Raw genomic sequence first — 24,843 nt, forward strand, 5'->3', positions numbered from 1 at the left:
CGCCACTGCACCAGCACCCGCCTTTGCGCCCGCTGCTGCTCCACCAACGCATGCATCAAGTACCAATGGGCACACTTGTGCTCTCTGCCTCTGCAGTGACACACCCTTCTGTATTCAGTAAGTTCGACAGACCTGCATGCTTTTCTAGTGTTAATATCAGTATTTTGAAGTCTGAAGTCTTTCATTACAATCATATGTAGTAGTGTTGCGCCAATACTAAGTATTTGTACCAGTACTTGTGCAAATGCTCTGATACTAAAACTGATCCCTTCAGACTCGGCTCACATATGTGCAGGCTAGTTTGCAGTGCGATTTTAAAGCCCAGTCTGGTGTGATTTCGGTCAGCGGTCCAGGAGAAGCTGACTACAGGAGTTGGGGCACAGCAGAATGTGGAAAAACTGTGTCCTGAGTACAGAGGATCTTGTCCAAGGGTCTGCCCAGGAAGGGGATCACTCCTGAGTGTAGAGTCAGTGGACGGGTGCAAGCTAGAACAGAGAAAGGGGGTACTGGGGGAGTACCCTGAAGAGAAATACTATAGGAACACTTACCTCATCTTCATTCAAGTGGCAGGATGAAGTAGCGGCCTTGCCACATTCTCATGCTATAAGTCCCCAGCATTGTAAATAGTTAACAGTTGGAGAAATCCCACTCATCCCTTCTCCAATCCCAAATTAAATAAAACCACAAAAACAAAAACCCCTGGACTGATATTTGTGTTAAGTTTCTGCAAACAGTTGCTACGGGTAACACAGGAGAATCCCTAAAGTGTAATATCCCACAGTCCTCTAGGGGGCAGTGCTACATAACTTTTTGTCCCAGGCTCCCTCTTTGCCCTCCTGCATTGTCACCCTGTCATATGGGCTTCTGATGGAGACTATAGGTTGCTGTTTCAAACACAAGACAGATAGGCAGGTTCATTGTTATAACCATCAGGCAGCATGCAGACAGGAAGTTGCTGAAGATAAGCTGCAGAAGATCAGCAGTACTTGGATGTAGCAAAACAGTTGCAAAATAAGTATTTTATTTAAAATACATAGTGCTTTAGCAAACAAAATCTTATCTGGACAGCGTTTTTTTCTACTTTAGAGTAGGCACGGGAAATATCTTAATTATAGAGGACTGTGTGTGTAATTATCTAAAGAATGCGGAAACACTGTGTAATGGCAATACAGATTTGGAAACAGGTAGTTGTATCTAAACACAGCTCCAATATTTCAATGTAGGTGGAAGACAATGAACCTAGCAGTAGATTCTGGGATTGTGGTAAATAACCACACAAATATTATCAAAGCAGACAATATGGTTATTGTTATCATACCTGGGACTGCAACGTCTTACCACCTGCTGTCTTAAATAAGTTGATGTATTAAAGGGAGCTACAGGAGAAAATGTCTTGTTGCTCATAGTAGCTTCCATTATGCTTGAGGTGATGTTAGCCATATTAGTGCACTTGCAACAAAAACAAAAAAACGGAGTACTGTCGTGATACTTATTTTTTTATTATTGGCACTAACATCCAAATTTCCAGGACACGCTTTCAGGGTATACCCCCCTTCTTCAAGGTCCAAGCAGTATTGGGACAGGGAATTGGGCACTACATTCACCATTTAACAGTGGCGATCTGCCCTTGCCAACATCTATAAATATTGGCACTGTGCGAATCACTGGGAGATGACTCAATTTTTAAATAGATGGTACTATACCCCTTACCGTCTTGCAGGCTTCTCTCAATCTTACTCCCAACTTTGTTGGAGGGTCTGCTCCCAGGTAGGGACTCTGCTACACATCCTATGGTCCTGCCCCACACTAACGAGCTACTGGAATAGAGTATTCACATATGTCTCTACTCACACGGGTTGTATACTGAAGCCATCTCCAGAGTTAGCCCTTTTACACTTGGGAATAGACCGATTACCGGTCATATATTAGGCCCTGGGTTACACACGTGCTCCTAGCTGCTAGAACGATCATTCTCCGCAAATAGAAGTCGGTAGAGGCTCCAAACCTGGAAGAAGTGGTTCAACTTCTAAAATTGAACTACCACTTTGAAAAGGCCTTGGCGATAAATAGAATGCAGTTGCAATCCTTTAATCCTCGTTGGAACTTTTGGGCTATGACACTGTCTTGATTTTGCTGTGTTGATGTTGGCTAAAACAAAAGTAACTGTATGATTTTTTTTCGCAGATGTTACTGTATACTGCTTGTATGTTGAGAAATGTTTGATTTTCTTTTTCTTGTTATGTTCCAAAACTTGAATAAAAATTATTTGCAAAAAAAAAAAAAAAAAGGTCCAAGCAGTACTAATACACAAAGTCTTAGCAGAATGTTAGACCAGCCATACACGATTCGAATCTCAGCCAGTTCAGCAGGAATGCTATGCAACTAGCGATAATCACTGTCTTCTCCCGGCAGGGACAGCTTCCCTTGCCCGCCCCTGCCAGGAGCAGACTATTGCTCAGCAGGCAGGATTTCCCTGTCAACACTGTGTTGTGTTGATGGGAGAATCATGTGAATTTGCAACATCTATGGCCGACCTTAGTAAGACAATCTCTCAATCTCTGAGAAAAAAAAAAAAAACTCAAAAACATACATAGCAAAGGTAATAAAATTTGGATAGTTAATATAATAAGGCAGGCAGAGGGTATTAGGTTTTTGAGGGAGAAAAAATCACAGAGGCGAGAGTAGTCATAAAACTGTTGGATAGTTGTTTAGTTTAGAAAACTGAGGTTTCATATTGTGGTCTGGTTGTGAGAAATGATGTCCTACAGGTGAGAAGAAATCATCTATGTACCTGGTTGAGGCCGAGTTGACCTCTCGCCCTATTTCCCCTGGGGATAATGACAGGGTATAACAGAGCATAGAGTGGCATGGGTGCCTGTAGGAGGTCTGGTTCAGAATATCTTGGTAGCAGATGCTGAACTGAAGCAAGCTGGCAGCAGGCAGATGCAGGATCTGGAATATGTAGTCAGATGGGAAGACTACAGAAACAACCGGGCAGCGAAAGTACAGAAACAGGAACCAGGAGCAGAGTCAGAGCAAGGCCAAGATCAGTATCAAGTGAACATTCATTTGTGGGAAACTAACATGCAATCTAGTCCATATGTTCCAGGCCACCTTGCCTGTGTGGAACCTGAGTTGGGTTTTGCTTCCCACTTATGACCAGAAGCAGGTGGGTCGGGATAAATAAAGATGGGCTGTAGGAAGAGGTGCTCTGGCCTGGGACCCTGAGAGAGACCTACATACCAAAGTCGCTTTGTAAGAGAAAAAAAGTCTTAGAAAAATACTTGTTTTCTGTAGGTGTCTGGGAGAAACCCTTCAACCGTCAAAGAGGAATCTGTACTGTTTAAGTAGTGCCTAGATAGCAAGAATGTATTTTCGGTTTTGTTTGCACTCTTTTTAAATGAAACTGTCTACAAGTCAGAACATTAGGAAAAGACTTGCCGTTTGGACTGCCTTTTTCCTAGAGAAGGTGATCCCCAATTGAGCTAACCCCCGCCCCACTCTGTTCATTCTCTATGTATAGAGCAGAAAAATAACCATATATTCTATTCTCTATTAAATTTGCTATTCCATCATCCAGAAACACTATGTAGACTGGAAGCACATTTGAGCCAATCGGGGACACACTGTCTTAGAGCTCTGCCACACACTATGAGGGGCAGTGTGCCATTAGTGAACTGTTATACAAGCCTTTGGATTGAGTCTGTGGTCTGTGAAAGAATGGTTGGACACACAGCACTTCTTTAACCACTTGCCGCCTGCCTGCCGCAGTATATACTGCGGCAGGCTGGCTCGGCTGCTCGAAACCAATGTATGAATACGTCGGTTTGCAGGAGAACTCCTGGGGGTGCGCACACCCCGCCAATGGCGCGCGCCAGCCCTCATTACTCCCAGCTGAGAGAGAAGGACGGTCTGCTGTTGTAAACACAGCAGACTGCTGTTCTTTCTGGAATGAACACAGAGCGCCTGTGGTCCTTCTATATAGGATCACATGTCTTTGTGTTGATTCCACAAATTCCTCCCCCATACAGTTAGTAAACACTCCCCTAGGCTCACACTTAACCCTTTGATCACCCCTGGGTTAACCCCTTCCCTGTCAGTGTCATTATTACAGTAACAGTGCATATTGTTAGCACTGATTATTGTAGTAATGTCACTGGTCAACCCAAAAGTGTAAAAAATGTCAGTTAGGGGTCTGATCTGTCCGCCACAATGTCACATTCTTGCTAAAAATCGCAGATCGCGGCCATTACTAGTAAAAAAAATGTTTTAAAAAAATGATATAAATCTTTCCCCTAGTTTGTAGACGCGATACCTTTTGTGCAAACCTATCAAAATACACCTATTGGGATTTTTTTTTTTACCATAAATATATAGCAGAATACAAATTGACCTAGAAGGATGAAAAAAAAATAGATTTTTAATTTTTTTTATTTGGAATAGTATATAGCAGAAAGTGAAAAAAAAAATATATATATATATTATTATTTTTTTCAGAATTGTCTCTCTTATTTTGTTTATATTACAAAAAATAAAAATCACACAGGTGATCAAATACCACCAAAAGAAAGCTCTATTTGTGAAAAAAAAGGACATCGATTTTTTTTAGGTACAGCATTGCACGACCGCGAAATTGTCCATTAAAGTAACGCAGTGCCAAATCGCAAAAAATGTCCCGGTCATTAAGGGGGCAAAAACCTTCCGGTCCAGAAGTGGTTAACTAATGTTTCATTGTGTTAACATCCCCTTGGCGCTTCTAAGATGAAAAAGTGCCGCAGCATCAGTGACTGGAAAAAATGCCCCAGTATTAATGTCAGTGGTAGGAAAAAGTGTAAACAGTCAGGAAAAAATGGCCTTGTGTCATTGTAAATTTGAGGAAAAAAAATTCCAGCATTAGCACAAGTGGTTGCAAACAAATTCCCTATGTCATTGGCTGAAAAAAATGCCCTGGTGTCAGTTATGAGAAAAAATTGCTTGCCTTCTACATATACTGGATGAAAAATGGCCAAACCTTAATGTAAGATAAAGTGGGATGAAAAAATGTCAGTAGTTGCGAAAAATGTGGTGTAAGCAACGGTGATCTGAAAAACTATCTAAGGTCAGTGTAAATGTAAGGAAAGAAATGTTGAAAAGACGTAGGAAGTTGTGCAATTCACTAAGCAAAAAGGATCTGAAGTTCTAGGATGCAAATATAATAACAGATACATAGATTTACATGCAGCATTCAGAACAAGAGATGTGTTACTATGCACTAACTCAGTGGACACCTTCCTAATGCTGTACACTGTTCCACATACTGACTGTCCTCTCTGCAGGAACTATGCAGCCACTGTCAGGTAAGAGATAATGGGTTGGTTGGGGGGGCTAAAACAGCAAAGATCACACAGCTCTGGAGATAGGGTTAAGAGGGTAAAAAGCCATTGGTGTTCAGTGGACACCTTCCTAAAGCTGTACCCCTGCTTTACATACTGACTGTCCTCTCTGCAGGAACTATGCAGCCACTTTCAGGTAAGAGATAATGGGTTGGTTGGGGGGGCTAAAACAGCATAGATCACACAGCTCTGGAGATAGGGTTAAGAGGGTGAAAAGCCATTGGTGTTCAGGGGACACCTTTCTAAAGCTGTACCACTGCTCTACATACTGACTATCCTCTCTGCAGGAACTATGCAACCACTGTCAGGTAAGAGATAATGGGTTGGTTGGAGGGGCTAAAACAGCAAAAATCACGCAGCTCTGGAGATAGGGTTAAGAGGGTGAAAAGCCATTGGTGTTCAGGGGACACCTTTCTAAAGCTGTACCACTGCTCTACATACTGACTGTCCTCTCTGCAGGAACTATGCAACCACTGTCAGGTAAGAGATAATGGGTTGGTTGGAGGGGCTAAAACAGCAAAGATCACACAGCTCTGGAGATAGGGTTAAGAGGGTGAAAAGCCATTGGTGTTCAGTGGACACCTTTCTAAAGCTGTACCACTGCTCTACATACTGACTGTCCTCTCTGCAGGTAAGAGATAATGGGTTGGTTGGGGGGGGGGGGGGGGCTAAAACAGCAAAGATCACACAGCTCTGGAGATATGGTTAAGAGGGTAAAAAGCCATTGGTGTTCAGTGGACACCTTCTTAATGCTGTACCCCTGCTCCACTTACTGGCTAACCTTTCTGCAGGAACTATGCAGCCACTGTCAGGTAAGAGATAATGGGGTGGTTGGTGGTGCTAAAACAGCAAAGATCTGACACAGTACACCACACAGCTGCTCGTTGTGATGTATTGCAGTGCACATTCTGTTTAAAAAAGGAAAAAAAAATGATGACTTTTGATGGACCAAACCGGTGGCAAAGGAGGGGAAGTTTCAACACTGGTGTCAGTGGGAACTTAAAGAGGAGTTCCGCCCCCCAGGAAAAAAATGTAAACTCAGCAGCTACAATTACTGAAGCTGCTGACTTTTAAATATTAGAACTTACCTGTCCAGGGTTTGCGCGCTGCCTGCATCCGAAGCCAATTTTCGTATTGGCTCTCAGGTGCTGCCGCCGCCTTTCAGAGTAAGGGAATCCAGCAGTGAAGCTTTTCGGCTTCACAGCTAGTTCCCTACGCACATGAGCGAAGCGCGCTGCGCTTTCTAATTGGCCTGGCGGTGGAGGAAGAAAGAGGGTGGCCGAACTTCCCAGGAACAGCGTGGCAAAAAACAGGTACCCCCCCTCCACTTTTGGGTGGAACTCCGCTTTAAAGAGAAGAAGGGATAAAGCTTACTGAAGACCTAGAAATGAGCGATCAGCGGTCTTTGAGCAGACTCAGTTCTCACTGAAGAGCTGGTGGAGGACCGCTGCTGCTGGGATCGATGCTGCATCCATCTAGGTGAGTATGATTGTTTGTTATTTTAGATTCCCACAATTGTGTTTTAAACTAAGCCCCATTGTTGGAATTGGTGGGAAAAAAATCCTACTGTTGGTGTCAGTTGAATAAAATAAGTCACATCATTGGTGTCAATGAGAATAAAATAAATCCCATCATTGATATGAGTGGGAATAAAATACCGGTATATTAAATTCCATTGTTAGCATCAGCAGGATAAAATAAGTCCCATTGTTGGTATCAGTAGGAATAAAATAAGTCCCATTTTTAGTATTAGTAGGAATAAAATAAGTCCCATTGTTAGTATCAGTAGGAATAAAATAAATCCCATTGTTAGTATCAGTAGGAATAAAATAAATCCCATTGTTAGTATCAGTAGGAATAAAATAAATCCCATTGTTAGTATCAGTAGGAATAAAATAAGTCCCATTTTTAGTATCAGTAGGAATAAAATAAGTCCCATTGTTAGTATCAGTAGGAATAAAATAAGTCCCATTGTTAGTATCAGTAGGAATAAAATAAGTCCCATTGTTAGTATCAGTAGGAATAAAATAAATCCCATTGTTAGTATCAGTAGGAATAAAATAAATCCCATTGTTAGTATCAGTATGAATAAAATAAGTCCCATTGTTAGTATCAGTAGGAATAAAATAAGTCCCATTGTTAGTATCAGTAGGAATAAAATAAATCCCATTGTTAGTATCAGTAGGAATAAAATAAGTCCCATTTTTAGTATTAGTAGGAATAAAATAAGTCCCATTGTTAGTATCAGTAGGAATAAAATAAGTCCCATTGTTAGTATCAGTAGGAATAAAATAAATCCCATTGTTAGTATCAGTAGGAATAAAATAAATCCCATTGTTAGTATCAGTAGGAATAAAATAAGTCCCATTGTTAGTATCAGTAGGAATAAAATAAGTCCCATTGTTAGTATCAGTAGGAATAAAATAAGTCCCATTGTTAGTATCAGTAGGAATAAAATAAGTCCCATTGTTAGTATCAGTAGGAATAAAATAAATCCCATTGTTAGTATCAGTAGGAATAAAATAAATCCCATTGTTAGTATCAGTATGAATAAAATAAGTCCCATTGTTAGTATCAGTAGGAATAAAATAAGTCCCATTGTTAGTATCAGTAGGAATAAAATAAGTCCCATTGTTAGTATCAGTAGGAATAAAATAAATCCCATTGTTAGTATCAGTAGGAATAAAATAAGTCCCATTTTTAGTATTAGTAGGAATAAAATAAGTCCCATTGTTAGTATCAGTAGGAATAAAATAAATCCCATTGTTAGTATCAGTAGGAATAAAATAAGTCCCATTTTTAGTATTAGTAGGAATAAAATAAATCCCATTGTTAGTATCAGTAGGAATAAAATAAGTCCCATTGTTAGTATCAGTAGGAATAAAATAAATCCCATTGTTAGTATCAGTAGGAATAAAATAAATCCCATTGTTAGTATCAGTATGAATAAAATAAGTCCCATTGTTAGTATCAGTAGGAATAAAATAAGTCCCATTGTTAGTATCAGTAGGAATAAAATAAGTCCCATTGTTAGTATCAGTAGGAATAAAATAAATCCCATTGTTAGTATCAGTAGGAATAAAATAAGTCCCATTGTTAGTATCAGTAGGAATAAAATAAGTCCCATTGTTAGTATCAGTAGGAATAAAATAAGTCCCATTGTTAGTATCAGTAGGAATAAAATAAGTCCCATTGTTAGTATCAGTAGGAATAAAATAAATCCCATTGTTAGTATCAGTAGGAATAAAATAAGTCCCATTTTTAGTATTAGTAGGAATAAAATAAATCCCATTGTTAGTATCAGTAGGAATAAAATAAGTCCCATTGTTAGTATCAGTAGGAATAAAATAAATCCCATTGTTAGTATCAGTAGGAATAAAATAAATCCCATTGTTAGTATCAGTATGAATAAAATAAGTCCCATTGTTAGTATCAGTAGGAATAAAATAAGTCCCATTGTTAGTATCAGTAGGAATAAAATAAGTCCCATTGTTAGTATCAGTAGGAATAAAATAAATCCCATTGTTAGTATCAGTAGGAATAAAATAAGTCCCATTTTTAGTATTAGTAGGAATAAAATAAATCCCATTGTTAGTATCAGTAGGAATAAAATAAGTCCCATTGTTAGTATCAGTAGGAATAAAATAAATCCCATTGTTAGTATCAGTAGGAATAAAATAAATCCCATTGTTAGTATCAGTATGAATAAAATAAGTCCCATTGTTAGTATCAGTAGGAATAAAATAAGTCCCATTGTTAGTATCAGTAGGAATAAAATAAGTCCCATTGTTAGTATCAGTAGGAATAAAATAAATCCCATTGTTAGTATCAGTAGGAATAAAATAAATCCCATTGTTAGTATCAGTAGGAATAAAATAAGTCCCATTGTTAGTATCAGTAGGAATAAAATAAGTCCCATTGTTAGTATCAGTAGGAATAAAATAAATCCCATTGTTAGTATCAGTAGGAATAAAATAAGTCCCATTGTTAGTATCAGTAGGAATAAAATAAGTCCCATTGTTAGTATCAGTAGGAATAAAATAAATCCCATTGTTAGTATCAGTAGGAATAAAATAAGTCCCATTGTTAGTATCAGTAGGAATAAAATAAATCCCATTGTTAGTATCAGTAGGAATAAAATAAATCCCATTGTTAGTATCAGTATGAATAAAATAAGTCCCATTGTTAGTATCCGTAGGAATAAAATAAGTCCCATTGTTAGTATCAGTAGGAATAAAATAAGTCCCATTGTTAGTATCAGTAGGAATAAAATAAATCCCATTGTTAGTATCAGTAGGAATAAAATAAGTCCCATTTTTAGTATTAGTAGGAATAAAATAAGTCCCATTGTTAGTATCAGTAGGAATAAAATAAATCCCATTGTTAGTATCAGTAGGAATAAAATAAGTCCCATTTTTAGTATTAGTAGGAATAAAATAAATCCCATTGTTAGTATCAGTAGGAATAAAATAAGTCCCATTGTTAGTATCAGTAGGAATAAAATAAGTCCCATTTTTAGTATTAGTAGGAATAAAATAAGTCCCATTGTTAGTATCAGTAGGAATAAAATAAATCCCATTGTTATTATCAGTAGGAATAAAATAAGTCCCATTGTTAGTATCAGTAGGAATAAAATAAATCCCATTGTTAGTATCAGTAGGAATAAAATAAGTCCCATTGTTAGTATCAGTAGGAATAAAATAAGTCCCATTGTTAGTATCAGTAGGAATAAAATAAATCCCATTGTTAGTATCAGTAGGAATAAAATAAGTCCCATTGTTAGTATCAGTAGGAATAAAATAAGTTGTTTTATCCCATTCCTGCCGAGACCATTTTGCCGATTTCAGTGCTGTCACTCTTTGAATGACAATCACTCGGTCATGCAACGCTGTACCCAAATAACATTTTTATACTTTTTGAGACAGATAGAGCTTTCTTTTGTTGATATTTAATCACCACCACTGGGTTTTTTTTTTTGGCTATACAAAGGAAAAAAGACTGCAAATTCAGAAAAAAATTATTTTTTAGTTTTTTTTTTAAATAAATTTTCAAATAATCTTTCTTTACTTTAGTTTACACCACAATGTATTGTGCTGCATTTATTTGTTAAAAACCGGGCTTTTTTTCAGTGGGAACTCGGGGGAACGCAGTTCCAGCACTGAATGTACAGTATGGAATGGCAAGGGGTGTTGGAGTGTGCCGGAGGGTCGATTGATGCTGACTGTAGGGGAATCTATCTATCTATTGTTCTTGGAGGGGATCTATCTTATGTTGCTGGGGGACAATCATTGTTGGGAAGGATCTACTGTTGAGGAAGGGATCTATTGATGCTGGCTATTGGGAGTCTATTGTTGCTGGGTGGATCTATTTTTGCTGGGGGTGCTCATTGTTGCTGGCTACAGGGGATCTATTTTACTGCTTTTCTTGTTATCATTAACAAGCTCCATACAAATTACTTAGGACCACAAAATGATACTGGGTTCTGTATTCTCTAAAGGGGCATTACTGGGAGGCGGGTAGAGGCAGAACCAAGGAACGGTGCTCTGAGTTGGGTAGGGGGCGGGACATAAGTTCCTGTACCTATTTGCTAAGAAAAAAAAACCCTAGTTAAAAATAACCAAAATCAATTATACAAGCTATGGTTTATATTTGAATATGTATCAAAGCCAATCCACCACACAGCGTGCTCCCAGTACAGATTGCTGGCTCTCACTGAGAGCCTGGGCCCTGTACTAATGATTGGGAATCAAGGGGCCTGGTTCCCAATCATCTGATCACAGTGATAGCCTCTGATTGGCTATCACAGCGACCGGTAACTGTTCAGTTTGCTCCTGTGTTTTTTTTTTTTCTCCTCTTGAATGGTGAAAAAGATACATTGGGGTGGATATACTAAAGACAAATAGACTGTGCACTTTGCAAGTGGAAGGAAATTTGCGCCTGCACCGGAAGTGACGAGCAGGGCCGGTGCAGGCGCATTGACTCCCGGGAGCGATGACGCTTGGCTCCCAGGAGTCAATGCAAGCAGGAAGTGACAGCGCGGGCCGCAGAGGAAGGAAGTGGAAGGAAGCTAAGTATATTTTCTTCAAAAACAAGGTAAGTAAAGCAGAAAAAAAAAAAAAAAAATCATGATTATCCAATTCTTTTTCAAGTTACTTAGAGCAAGCAGATGTCAAATTATCATTTTGAGGCTGGAACTCCACTTTAAAGCCTTGTTTTTTCTCTTTTTTTTTTTTTTAAATAACAAACATGTTATACTTACCTGCTCTGTGCTGTGGTTTGGCACAGAGCAGCCTGGATCCTCATCCTCTCGGGTCCAACGCCGATGCTCCTAGCCCCTCCCTGCTGCCGGGTTCCACCAGAGCAAGCAGCCTGCTCTGAGGCACCCAAGCAGGCTTGTTCCCAACCCGTGGCTCTTTGTGTCCATTCACACAAGGAGCCGCCCCCTCTGTCTCCTGATTGGTTCACTGACTGTGATTGACACCAATGGCTCCCACTGCTGCCAAAGCCCAATCAGGAGTGCAAGTCTCCGGAGAGGAAAGGCTCTTGAGGACATTGCTGGATCAAGATGGGACTCAGGTAAGTATTGGGGGCTGGGGGGGGGGCTGCTGCACACAGAATGTTTTTTACCTTTATGCATTCTTTGCATGAAAAACGTTGTGTCTTTACAACCACTTTAACTACCTCCCACCCGGGCCATTGTAGATATACGGCCGGGCGGGAGTCTCGTCCTTCTGAATGGACGTTCCCGAACGTCCTTCAGAAGGAGAGAGATTGCGCCGCTGCGGGCACGCGCAGCGGCGCGATCTCGATGTGCCTGTGTCCCTCGGACACAGAGCAACATCATTCGGCAGGAGGGCCCTGTGATTGGCCCTCCTGATCACATGACGGCTGTGTCCAATCACAGCCGTCATGTAATGTAAATAGAGCCGTTGTAACGGCTTCGATCTCTTCTCCTCCTGACAGATCCTGTCAGTGAGGAGAAGAGGAGAGGATCGGTGCTGCTGCTGGGGTGATCAGTGAGTATTTCTAATTACTCACTGATCACAGGGGGGGTCTGTGCTAGTAATCAGAACATTGATTACCAGTGCAGCCCTGGGGGGGAGGGGTGCCACTAAGCCACCAGGGATGCCCACCCATGACCACCAGGGATACCCACTATGGCCACCAGGGATGGCAAGCAGGGCTCAGAGAGCCCCCCAGTGCCCTCCCTATAAGTGTTGCCCACCAATGCCATCTATCAGTGCTGCCCACCAGTGCCGTTATTGCCATCTATCAGTGCCGCCCACCAGTGCCCATTATTGCCCACCAGTGCTGCCTATCAGTGCCGCCCATCAGTGCTGATCAGTGCCACCCATCAGTGCCAATCAGTGCCGATCATTGCCGCCCAACAGTGCCACCTATCAGTGCCCATCAGTGCCCATCAGTGCCGCCAATCAGCGCCCATCAGTGCTGCCTATCAGTGCCCATCAGCGCTGCCTATCAGTGCCCACCAATGCTGCATATCAGTGCTATCTATCAGTGCCACATATCAGTGCCCATCAGTGCTGCATATCAGTGCTACCTATCAGTGCCCATCAGTGCTGCATATCAGTGCCACCCCATCAGTGTCTCCTCATCAGTGCCTGTCAGTGCGGCATCATCAGTGCTCATCAGTGCAGGAAAAAACATATGTATTTACAAAATTTTATAACCTAAACAAAAAAAACTTTTTTTTTTTTTTTCAAACTTTTCAGTCTTTTTTTATTTGTGCACCAAAAAAGAAAAAACCTGACGGTGATCAAATACCACCAAAAGAAAGCTCTATTTGTGGGGAAAAAATGACACAAATTTGGTTTAGGTACAGCGTTGCATGATCGCGCAATTGTCATTCAAATTGCAACAGCGCTAAAAGATGAAAATTGGTCTGGGAAGGAAGGGGGTTTAAGTGCCCAGTATTGAGGTGGTTAAAGTAGTAGTAAAGTCTGTATTTTGATTATAACCTACAGGTATGCTTATAATAAAGCTTACCGGTAGGTCAAATGAATATCTCCTAAATGTGCACCGTTTAGGAGGTATTCTAGGGAGTAGAAGTCTGTGACATCACCGACGCATGCGCTCTGAAGGAACAGCATACCCATGCCATTCCTTCAGAGCCCTGTGCTGCAGCCATGATTCCCAATGCAAGCGCAGGAGTCACGTCATTGCGGCTTAGCCATTCAAGCGGCCACAGTGAACATGGAAGGAAGGCCGGGTGAAGATGGAAAGCTCTGCAGCAGTGACAGCGTGCCATTGGAGGGCTTTGTTTCAAGGTAGGTCTTTCATTATGTGCTAGTATGTGATGCATACTAGCACATTATGCCTTTACCTTACATGTTTTTTTTTTAAGCTTTACTACCGCTTTAATGGAGGTCAAACCATAAGATGAAAGAGCAACCGGGTGTAATTGTAGGTGAAGGTGTCACTTGGGTCCAGGGCTGCTGTTAGAAATCACGGGGCCCCATAGAGCCTACCTGGCAGCCCCCTCCCACTGAATTTATCAAGACAATGTTTTCACTAAAAATACACTAAAATCTCTATTAGCGAACACAAACATAACAGAGAGCCTGTGTGAATTAGCCCTTTTGTTTTTTGTTTTTTGTTTTTTACATTTTAAAAAAAAAATGTATAATTTTTGTTAGAAATGTTTAAAATTTTTGTTTTAATTTTTTTTTAAAATTATCTATCGCAATGTTAAATTATTATTTTATTTTCACAGGACAGGGAAGCATGCTGCGCTGCGGTGGGGGGAGGGGGGGGGGGGTTGTGGCACAGTGAAAGGGGACACATGGGGGGGGGGGGGGACCAGAAGCAGGCAGAACAGGGAGCTGGAATCAGTGTCATGGAAGCAGTTACAGGAATGATGCCCTGCGTCTTTGTCTCTCTCTGCGGCAGCTTAAAGCTGGTAAGAGGGGGAGAAACTGGCTTTCAGTTGCTGCAGAGAGCCCGACCACACCAATTCCCTATGCTGTTTGGGCCCCCGTGTGTGCCCGGGCCCCCTACAGTAGGACTGGTGCCCCCCCTATCAGCGGCCCTGCTTGGGTAAATTGACTTCACTACTAATATAGTATATTTTCAGCAGTTTTTGTGGACTTCATCACAAATACACTATTTTATTAGTTTTTTTATTTGGATACTATCAGTAATCATTTTGGATATGATCTATGCTAGCTGGCTACATAGTTATGAGTGCACTTGTCAATCACAGTCTATTCAGCTTTTTTATGTGGACTTACTATTGTTAACGATACATTGTAATATTGTTTTTATTGTACTTGTGTACCACAGTGTTTGTTCCCTTTCAGTTGCTGTACCCATATTTTATTATTTTGTTTATTTTTCTTCAGTGCAGCAATTTTTATGTATAAATATTTTTATTTATTATACATTTTAGTGCATACAGCTCAACTTTAAAGGTTTGTGTGCAAATGTTTTTTGGTACAATATATGTATATATATATATATATATATATATATATATATGTGTGTGTGTGTATTTGAGGATAGAGGAATCCCTGCAGAGCAGCCTAGCCGGGCACAGCACCATGATGTTTGTATCACATAGGGATACACTCCAGGCAATGTTCCAGTGTTCTATATAATCTGTAACCCGGAGAGAGTAGGTGTCATCGTATGACATAAGATCCAGGTAACCATCACCTTGGCACTGAGTGCCCGGCTTCTGACGGCTGGGTACCAGCAGCTGCTGTGGGCTTTGTAGTCCGGCCAGCCGCCAGAGCTCATAGACCAGCCGTACTCTGACAAGCATCAGCGAACTACAACTCCCAACATGCAGCGCGGGCCTCACGCAGCTTCCCAGTCATTGAGCAAGCGAGCGGTTGGCCCCTCCTCGGAGCTCTGTCACTGACTGCTGGCTATGACTTCTACTTCTTAGGAGCGGGGCGATGAAAGTGAGCCTGGAGTGTGGTCCGAAGTGAGGGCAGTGCTGGCAGAGATGGGGCAGGACAAGACACCGACGTCTTCCCGGACACTGGAGCTCTTCCAGCATCAGGGAGCGCTGGAGCTGCTGGTCTTCAACTTTCTGCTCATCCTCACTATCCTCACCATCTGGCTCTTCAAGAACAGACGCTTCAGGTTCCTGCACGAGACTGGAGGGGCCATGGTGTATGGTGAGTGCATGGGCCGGCCGGCACTGGGAGGGTTAACGGAGGAGGACTACATAGACAGGAAGGAGAAGTCCTCTGCTCCATCCTCATCACTTATCCCATGTTTGTCTTCATCACTCATCATCCCATGTGTGTCTTCATCACTCATCATCCCATGTGTGTCTTCATCACTCATTATCCCATGTGTGTCTTCATCACTCATCATCCCATGTGTGTCTTCATCTTTCATCATCCCATGTGTGTCTTCATCACTCATCATCCCATGTGTGTCTTCATCACTCATCATCCCATGTGTGTCTTCATCTTTCATCATCCCATGTGTGTCCTCATCACTCATCATCCCATGTGTATCTTCATCACTCATCATCCCATGTGTGTCTTCATCACTCATCATCCTATGTGTGTCTTCATCACTCATCATCCCATGTGTGTCTTCATCTTTCATCATCCCATGTGTGTCTTCATCACTCATCATCCCATGTGTGTCTTCATCACTCATCATCCCATGTGTGTCTTCATCACTCATTATCCCATGTGTGTCTTCATCACTCATCATCCCATGTGTGTCTTCATCTTTCATCATCCCATGTGTGTCTTCATCACTCATCATCCCATGTGTGTCTTCATCACTCATCATCCCATGTGTGTCTTCATCACTCATCATCCCATGTGTGTCTTCATCACTCATCATCCCATGTGTGTCTTCATCACTCATTATCCCATGTGTGTCTTCATCACTCATCATCCCATGTGTATCTTCATCACTCATCATCCCATGTGTGTCTTCATCACTCATCATCCTATGTGTGTCTTCATCACTCATCATCCTATGTGTGTCTTCATCACTCATCATCCTATGTGTGTCTTCATCTTTCATCATCCCATGTGTGTCCTCATCACTCATCATCCCATGTGTGTCTTCATCTTTCATCATCCCATGTGTGTCCTCATCACTCATCATCCCATGTGTGTCTTCATCTTTCATCATCCCATGTGTGTCTTCATCACTCATCATCCCATGTGTGTCTTCATCACTCATTATCCCATGTGTGTCTTCATCACTCATCATCCCATGTGTGTCTTCATCTTTCATCATCCCATGTGTGTCTTCATCACTCATCATCCCATGTGTGTCTTCATCACTCATCATCCCATGTGTGTCTTCATCTTTCATCATCCCATGTGTGTCCTCATCACTCATCATCCCATGTGTATCTTCATCACTCATCATCCCATGTGTGTCTTCATCACTCATCATCCTATGTGTGTCTTCATCACTCATCATCCCATGTGTGTCTTCATCACTCATTATCCCATGTGTGTCTTCATCACTCATCATCCCATGTGTGTCTTCATCACTCATCATCCCATGTGTGTCTTCATCACTCATTATCCCATGTGTGTCTTCATCACTCATCATCCCATGTGTGTCTTCATCACTCATCATCCCATGTGTGTCTTCATCACTCATCATCCCATGTGTGTCTTCATCACTCATTATCCCATGTGTGTCTTCATCACTCATCATCCCATGTGTGTCTTCATCACTCATCATCCCATGTGTGTCTTCATCACTCATTATCCCATGTGTGTCTTCATCACTCATCATCCCATGTGTGTCCTCATCACTCATCATCCCATGTGTATCTTCATCACTCATCATCCCATGTGTGTCTTCATCACTCATCATCCTATGTGTGTCTTCATCACTCATCATCCCATGTGTGTCTTCATCACTCATCATCCCATGTGTGTCTTCATCTTTCATCATCCCATGTGTGTCCTCATCACTCATCATCCCATGTGTATCTTCATCACTCATCATCCCATGTGTGTCTTCATCACTCATCATCCTATGTGTGTCTTCATCACTCATCATCCCATGTGTGTCTTCATCTTTCATCATCCCATGTGTGTCTTCATCACTCATCATCCCATGTGTGTCTTCATCACTCATCATCCCATGTGTGTCTTCATCACTCATTATATTAAAATGTGTGTCTTCATCACTCATCATCCCATGTGTGTCTTCATCTTTCATCATCCCATGTGTGTCTTCATCACTCATCATCCCATGTGTGTCTTCATCACTCATCATCCCATGTGTGTCTTCATCACTCATCATCCCATGTGTGTCTTCATCACTCATCATCCCATGTGTGTCTTCATCACTCATCATCCCATGTGTGTCTTCATCACTCATTATCCCATGTGTGTCTTCATCACTCATCATCCCATGTGTGTCTTCATCTTTCATCATCCCATGTGTGTCTTCATCACTCATCATCCCATGTGTGTCTTCATCACTCATCATCCCATGTGTGTCTTCATCACTCATTATATTAAAATGTGTGTCTTCATCACTCATCATCCCATGTGTGTCTTCATCTTTCATCATCCCATGTGTGTCTTCATCACTCATCATCCCATGTGTGTCTTCATCACTCATCATCCCATGTGTGTCTTCATCACTCATCATCCCATGTGTGTCTTCATCACTCATCATCCCATGTGTGTCTTCATCACTCATCATCCCATGTGTGTCTTCATCACTCATTATCCCATGTGTGTCTTCATCACTCATCATCCCATGTGTGTCTTCATCTTTCATCATCCCATGTGTGTCTTCATCTTTCATCATCCCATGTGTGTCTTCATCACTCATCATCCCATGTGTGTCTTCATCACTCATCATCCCATGTGTGTCTTCATCTTTCATCATCCCATGTGTGTCCTCATCACTCATCATCCCATGTGTATCTTCATCACTCATCATCCCATGTGTGTCTTCATCACTCATCATCCTATGTGTGTCTTCATCACTCATCATCCCATGTGTGTCTTCATCTTTCATCATCCCATGTGTGTCTTCATCACTCATCATCCCATGTGTGTCTTCATCACTCATCATCCCATGTGTGTCTTCATCACTCATTATCCCATGTGTGTCTTCATCACTCATCATCCCATGTGTGTCTTCATCTTTCATCATCCCATGTGTGTCTTCATCACTCATCATCCCATGTGTGTCTTCATCACTCATCATCCCATGTGTGTCTTCATCACTCATCATCCCATGTGTGTCTTCATCACTCATCATCCCATGTGTGTCTTCATCACTCATTATCCCATGTGTGTCTTCATCACTCATCATCCCGTGTGTATCTTCATCACTCATCATCCCATGTGTGTCTTCATCACTCATCATCCTATGTGTGTCTTCATCACTCATCATCCTATGTGTGTCTTCATCACTCATCATCCTATGTGTGTCTTCATCTTTCATCATCCCATGTGTGTCCTCATCACTCATCATCCCATGTGTGTCTTCATCACTCATTATCCCATGTGTGTCTTCATCACTCATCATCCCATGTGTGTCTTCATCACTCATCATCCCATGTGTGTCTTCATCACTCATTATCCCATGTGTGTCTTCATCACTCATCATCCCATGTGTGTCCTCATCACTCATCATCCCATGTGTATCTTCAACACTCATCATCCCATGTGTGTCTTCATCACTCATCATCCTATGTGTGTCTTCATCACTCATCATCCTATGTGTGTCTTCATCACTCATCATCCCATGTGTGTCTTCATCTTTCATCATCCCATGTGTGTCCTCATCACTCATCATCCCATGTGTATCTTCATCACTCATCATCCCATGTGTGTCTTCATCACTCATCATCCTATGTGTGTCTTCATCACTCATCATCCCATGTGTGTCTTCATCACTCATTATCCCATGTGTGTCTTCATCACTCATCATCCCATGTGTGTCTTCATCTTTCATCATCCCATGTGTGTCTTCATCACTCATCATCCCATGTGTGTCTTCATCACTCATCATCCCATGTGTGTCTTCATCTTTCATCATCCCATGTGTGTCCTCATCACTCATCATCCCATGTGTATCTTCATCACTCATCATCCCATGTGTGTCTTCATCACTCATCATCCTATGTGTGTCTTCATCACTCATCATCCCATGTGTGTCTTCATCACTCATTATCCCATGTGTGTCTTCATCACTCATCATCCCATGTGTGTCTTCATCACTCATCATCCCATGTGTGTCTTCATCACTCATTATCCCATGTGTGTCTTCATCACTCATCATCCCATGTGTGTCTTCATCACTCATCATCCCATGTGTGTCTTCATCACTCATCATCCCATGTGTGTCTTCATCACTCATTATCCCATGTGTGTCTTCATCACTCATCATCCCATGTGTGTCTTCATCACTCATCATCCCATGTGTGTCTTCATCACTCATTATCCCATGTGTGTCTTCATCACTCATCATCCCATGTGTGTCCTCATCACTCATCATCCCATGTGTATCTTCATCACTCATCATCCCATGTGTGTCTTCATCACTCATCATCCTATGTGTGTCTTCATCACTCATCATCCCATGTGTGTCTTCATCACTCATCATCCCATGTGTGTCTTCATCTTTCATCATCCCATGTGTGTCCTCATCACTCATCATCCCATGTGTATCTTCATCACTCATCATCCCATGTGTGTCTTCATCACTCATCATCCTATGTGTGTCTTCATCACTCATCATCCCATGTGTGTCTTCATCTTTCATCATCCCATGTGTGTCTTCATCACTCATCATCCCATGTGTGTCTTCATCACTCATCATCCCATGTGTGTCTTCATCACTCATTATCCCATGTGTGTCTTCATCACTCATCATCCCATGTGTGTCTTCATCTTTCATCATCCCATGTGTGTCTTCATCACTCATCATCCCATGTGTGTCTTCATCACTCATCATCCCATGTGTGTCTTCATCACTCATCATCCCATGTGTGTCTTCATCACTCATCATCCCATGTGTGTCTTCATCACTCATTATCCCATGTGTGTCTTCATCACTCATTATCCCATGTGTGTCTTCATCACTCATCATCCCATGTGTGTCCTCATCACTCATCATCCCATGTGTGTCCTCATCACTCATCATCCCATGTGTATCTTCATCACTCATCATCCCATGTGTGTCTTCATCACTCATCATCCTATGTGTGTCTTCATCACTCATCATCCTATGTGTGTCTTCATCACTCATCATCCTATGTGTGTCTTCATCACTCATCATCCCATGTGTGTCTTCATCTTTCATCATCCCATGTGTGTCTTCATCACTCATCATCCCATGTGTGTCTTCATCACTCATCATCCCATGTGTGTCTTCATCACTCATTATCCCATGTGTGTCTTCATCACTCATTATCCCATGTGTGTCTTCATCACTCATCATCCCATGTGTGTCCTCATCACTCATCATCCCATGTGTGTCCTCATCACTCATCATCCCATGTGTATCTTCATCACTCATCATCCCATGTGTGTCTTCATCACTCATCATCCTATGTGTGTCTTCATCACTCATCATCCTATGTGTGTCTTCATCACTCATCATCCTATGTGTGTCTTCATCACTCATCATCCCATGTGTGTCTTCATCACTCATCATCCCATGTGTGTCTTCATCTTTCATCATCCCATGTGTGTCTTCATCACTCATTATCCTATGTGTGTCCTCATCACTCATCATCCTATGTGTGTCTTCATCACTCATCATCCCATGTGTGTCTTCATCACTCATTATCCCATGTGTGTCTTCATCACTCATCATCCCATGTGTGCCTTCATCACTCATCATCCCATGTGTGTCTTCATCACTCATCATCCTATGTGTGTTATAAAGTCTTGTTTTGTTTTTTTTTTTTAAATAACAAACATGTTATACTTACCTGCTCTGTGCAGTTGGTTTTGCACAGAGTGGCCCGAATCCTCCTCTTCTCAGATCCCTCTTCTGTGCTCTTGGCCCCTCCCTCCTGTTAAATGGCCCCACATCAAGCAACTTGCTATGGGGGCACCTGAGCCGATTCACAGCTCCCTGTGTCCATTCAGACAAAGAGCCAAGACCCCCCTCCCGATTTGCTTACTGACTTTGATTGACAGCAGTGGGAGCCAGTCGCGCCATGCTGCTGTCTCAGCCGATAAGGAGGGGAACCACATCGCTGGATAAAGATGGGCACAGGTAAGCAGTAGGGATGCTAAGGGGGGCTGCTGCACACAGGTTTTTTTTTTATCTTAATGCATAGAATGCATTAAGTCAAAACAACCCTTCTGCCTTTACAATCCCTTTAAACATTGCTCACCCCTTTTTCTTTTTCCTTCTCTTTTCTCCAGTTTGAACGATCAGTCCAGTTTAGCACCATATACAGTCAGGTCCATAAATATTGGGACATCGACACAATTCTAATCTTTTTGGCTCTATTCACCACTACAATGGATTTGGCATGAAACAAACAAGATGCGCTTTAACTGCAGACTTTCAGATTTAATTTGAGGGTATTTACATCCAAATCAGGTGAACGGTGTAGGAATTACAAGAGTTTGAATATGTGCTTCCCATTTTTTAAGAGACCAAAAGTAATGGGACAGAATTACAATCATAAATCAAACTTTCACTTTTTAATACTTAGTTGCAAATCCTTTGCAGTTAATTACAGCCTGAAATGTGGAACGCATAGACATCCCCAGACGCTGGGTTCCTCGTTAACGGGGAAGCCAGTGCAGGTGTCAGGCGGCTCCGATTGCCACCTGACACTGGCGATCTCTCCCCGCTGACAGAGAAGGACGATTGGCTGATGTAAACACAGCCGTCCGTCCTTCTCCCTGCAATGATCACAGAGGTCATGTGATCCTGCTATATAGGATCGCATGTCTCTGTGATCATTTCACAAGCCCAACCCCCCCTACAGTTAGAATCACTCCCCTAGGCTTACATTTAACCCCTTGATCACCAACAGTATTAATCCCTTCCCTGCCAATGGCATTATTACAGTAACAGTGCATATTTATAGCACTGATTACTGTAGTAATGTCACTGGTACCCCCAAAAGTGTCAAAAATGTCAGTCAGGGGTCCGATCTGTCAGCCGCAATGTCGCAGTCCCGCAAAAAATTGCAGATAGCCGCCATTACTAGTAAAAAAAAAACAATAAAAAATGACATAAATATTTCCTGTAGTTAGTAGTTGCGCAAACCAATCAAAATACGCTTATTGTGATTTTCTTTACCAAAAATATGTACCAGAAAACAAATTGGCTTAAAAAGTTAAATTTAGATTTTTAATTTTTTTTTTTGAGAATGTCATATGAAAGAATGTGAAAAATATATATTTTTTTCAGAATTGTCGCTATTGTTTTGTTTATAGCCCAAAAAATAAAAATCACACAGGTGATCAAATACCACCAAAAGAAAGCTCTATTTGTGGGGGAAAAAACGATGTAAATCGTTTGGGTCAGTGTAGCACGACCGCTCAATTGTCCCTTAAAGTAACACAGTGCCGAATCGCAAATTAGGGCCTGGCCATTAAGGGGGCAAATCCTTCTGGGGCTAAAGTGGTTAATATCGCTTTAAAAGGTTAGTTCACCTTTACCATAATAAACTGCCTATGCAGATAAGGGGCACCTATAGATAAAAACAAACTATGTAGCTTTGACTAAAGTCGGATAATGCCTTTGCTATAGGCGTAGGCCATTTATGTACCCCTCCACCCCGAAGCCAGAGTGAAAAACTCCCAGAGATGGCATCCACCTGTCCTGCCTTGTTGCTAGGATGTTGCTAAGACACTCCCAGCAGATGCAGAACCCTTCACATGCACTCTTCTCCACCTGTTGCAGCAGCTCTGAGCTGAGCAATGATGCGATGGAGGAGATGGTGGATCACAGATGTTAGGTGGATTGAGGGCTCACTCCTGGGATGGTGGGGTTGAGCAGTAACAGCTGAAAGTGTCCTAGTGAGGGGTACATAAATGGCTTACACCTATAGCAAGACCATTATCCAACTTTAGTCAGAGCTGCACAGATTATTTTTTATCTGTATAGGCAGTTTTTATGGTAAAGGTTAACCTTTTAAAGTAATATTAAGCAAGTTTTAAATGTGAATGTATTACTTATCTGGATTTTAATAAAGCACTTATATATATGTACTACACTATAAGGATGAGGATTTTGCTGTTTAGTGTACACAATATTACCAAAAGTATTGGAACACTTGCCTTTTCATGCACATGAACTTTATTAGTATCCCAGTCTTAGTCCGTAGGGTTCAATATTGAATTGGCCCACCCTTTGCAGCTATAACAGCTTCAACTCTTCTGGGAAGGCTGTCCACAAGGTTTAGGAGTGTGTCTATGGGAATGTTTGACCATTCTTCCAGAAGCACATTTGTGAGGTCAGGCACTGATGTGGTTGGGACGGCCTGGCTCGCATTCTCCGCCCTAATTCACCCCAAAGGTGTTCTATCAGGTTGAGGTCAGGACTCTGTGCAGGCCAGTCAAGTTCCTCCACCCCAAACTCGCTCATCCTTGTCTTTATGGACCTTGCTTTGTGCACTGGTGTGCAGTCATGTTGGAATAGGAAGGGGCCATCCCCAAACTTTTCCCACAAAGTTCAGAACATGAAATTGCCCAAAATGTCTTGGTATGCTGATGCCTTAAAGGTTCTCTTCACTGGAACTAGGGGGTCAAGCCCAACCCCTAAAAAACAACCCCAATCTATAATCCCTCCTGCAGCAAATGATTTGGACCAGTGCACAAAGCAAGGTCCATAAAGACATGGATGAGGGAGTTTGGGGTAAAGTAACTTGACTGGGCTGCACAGAGTCCCCACTTCGACCCAATAGAACACCTTTGGGATGAATTAGAATTAAGACTGTGAGCCAGGCCTTCTCTCCAACACCAGTGCCTGACCTCACAAATGCGCTTCTGGAAGAATGGTCAAACATTCCCATAGACACACTCCTAAACCTTGTGAACAGCCTTCCCAGAAGAGTTGAAGCTGGTATAGCTGCAGAGGGTGGGCCAACTCAATATTGTAAACTACGGACTAAGACTGGGATATCATTAAATTTCATGTGTGTGTAAAGCCAGGCGTCCCAATACTTTTGGTAATCTAGTGTATATGGTGCTAAACTGTGGAGTGATTGTTTAAATTGGAGAAAAAAGGACAAAGCGAAAGTTTCAATAAACCTTCTATGACCTTCTAAGAGGTAAGCAGTGATATGATTCTGGGGAGTGAGCTGCACTGGGTGGCACACAGGTCTAATAAGCTGTAAAGGGGTCTCACATGTATCATTGGTGATGGAGTGTTTGGTCTCTTAAAGATGGATTGGATTTGTTAATGAACTGGATTACATTTCTATTACATATACTGTATGAACTTTATGAAGTGTGTGGACTTTACACCATTGGCTTATCACTTTCTGTTGCACTAGGAGTCATGATTT

At 41.8% G+C, this 24,843-nt stretch overlaps 1 protein-coding gene across 1 annotated transcript in view; it reads left to right on the top strand.

Annotated features, from left to right (window-relative positions):
* The first annotated feature begins 15,210 nt into the window (after positions 1-15,210).
* Positions 15,211-24,843, top strand: part of SLC9A9 (solute carrier family 9 member A9) — a 1,314,986-nt gene continuing 1,305,353 nt past the window's right edge. Inside the window, exon 1 of the mRNA XM_082249543.1 lies at positions 15,211-15,517. Coding sequence (XP_082105669.1) covers positions 15,343-15,517 — 175 coding nt within the window. The 5' untranslated portion in view covers positions 15,211-15,342. The remainder of the gene's footprint in view (positions 15,518-24,843) is intronic.

The sequence above is a fragment of the Pelophylax lessonae genome, assembly GCF_965119305.1.
Source record: "Pelophylax lessonae genome assembly, chromosome: 3".
Lineage (NCBI taxonomy): Eukaryota > Metazoa > Chordata > Amphibia > Anura > Ranidae > Pelophylax > Pelophylax lessonae.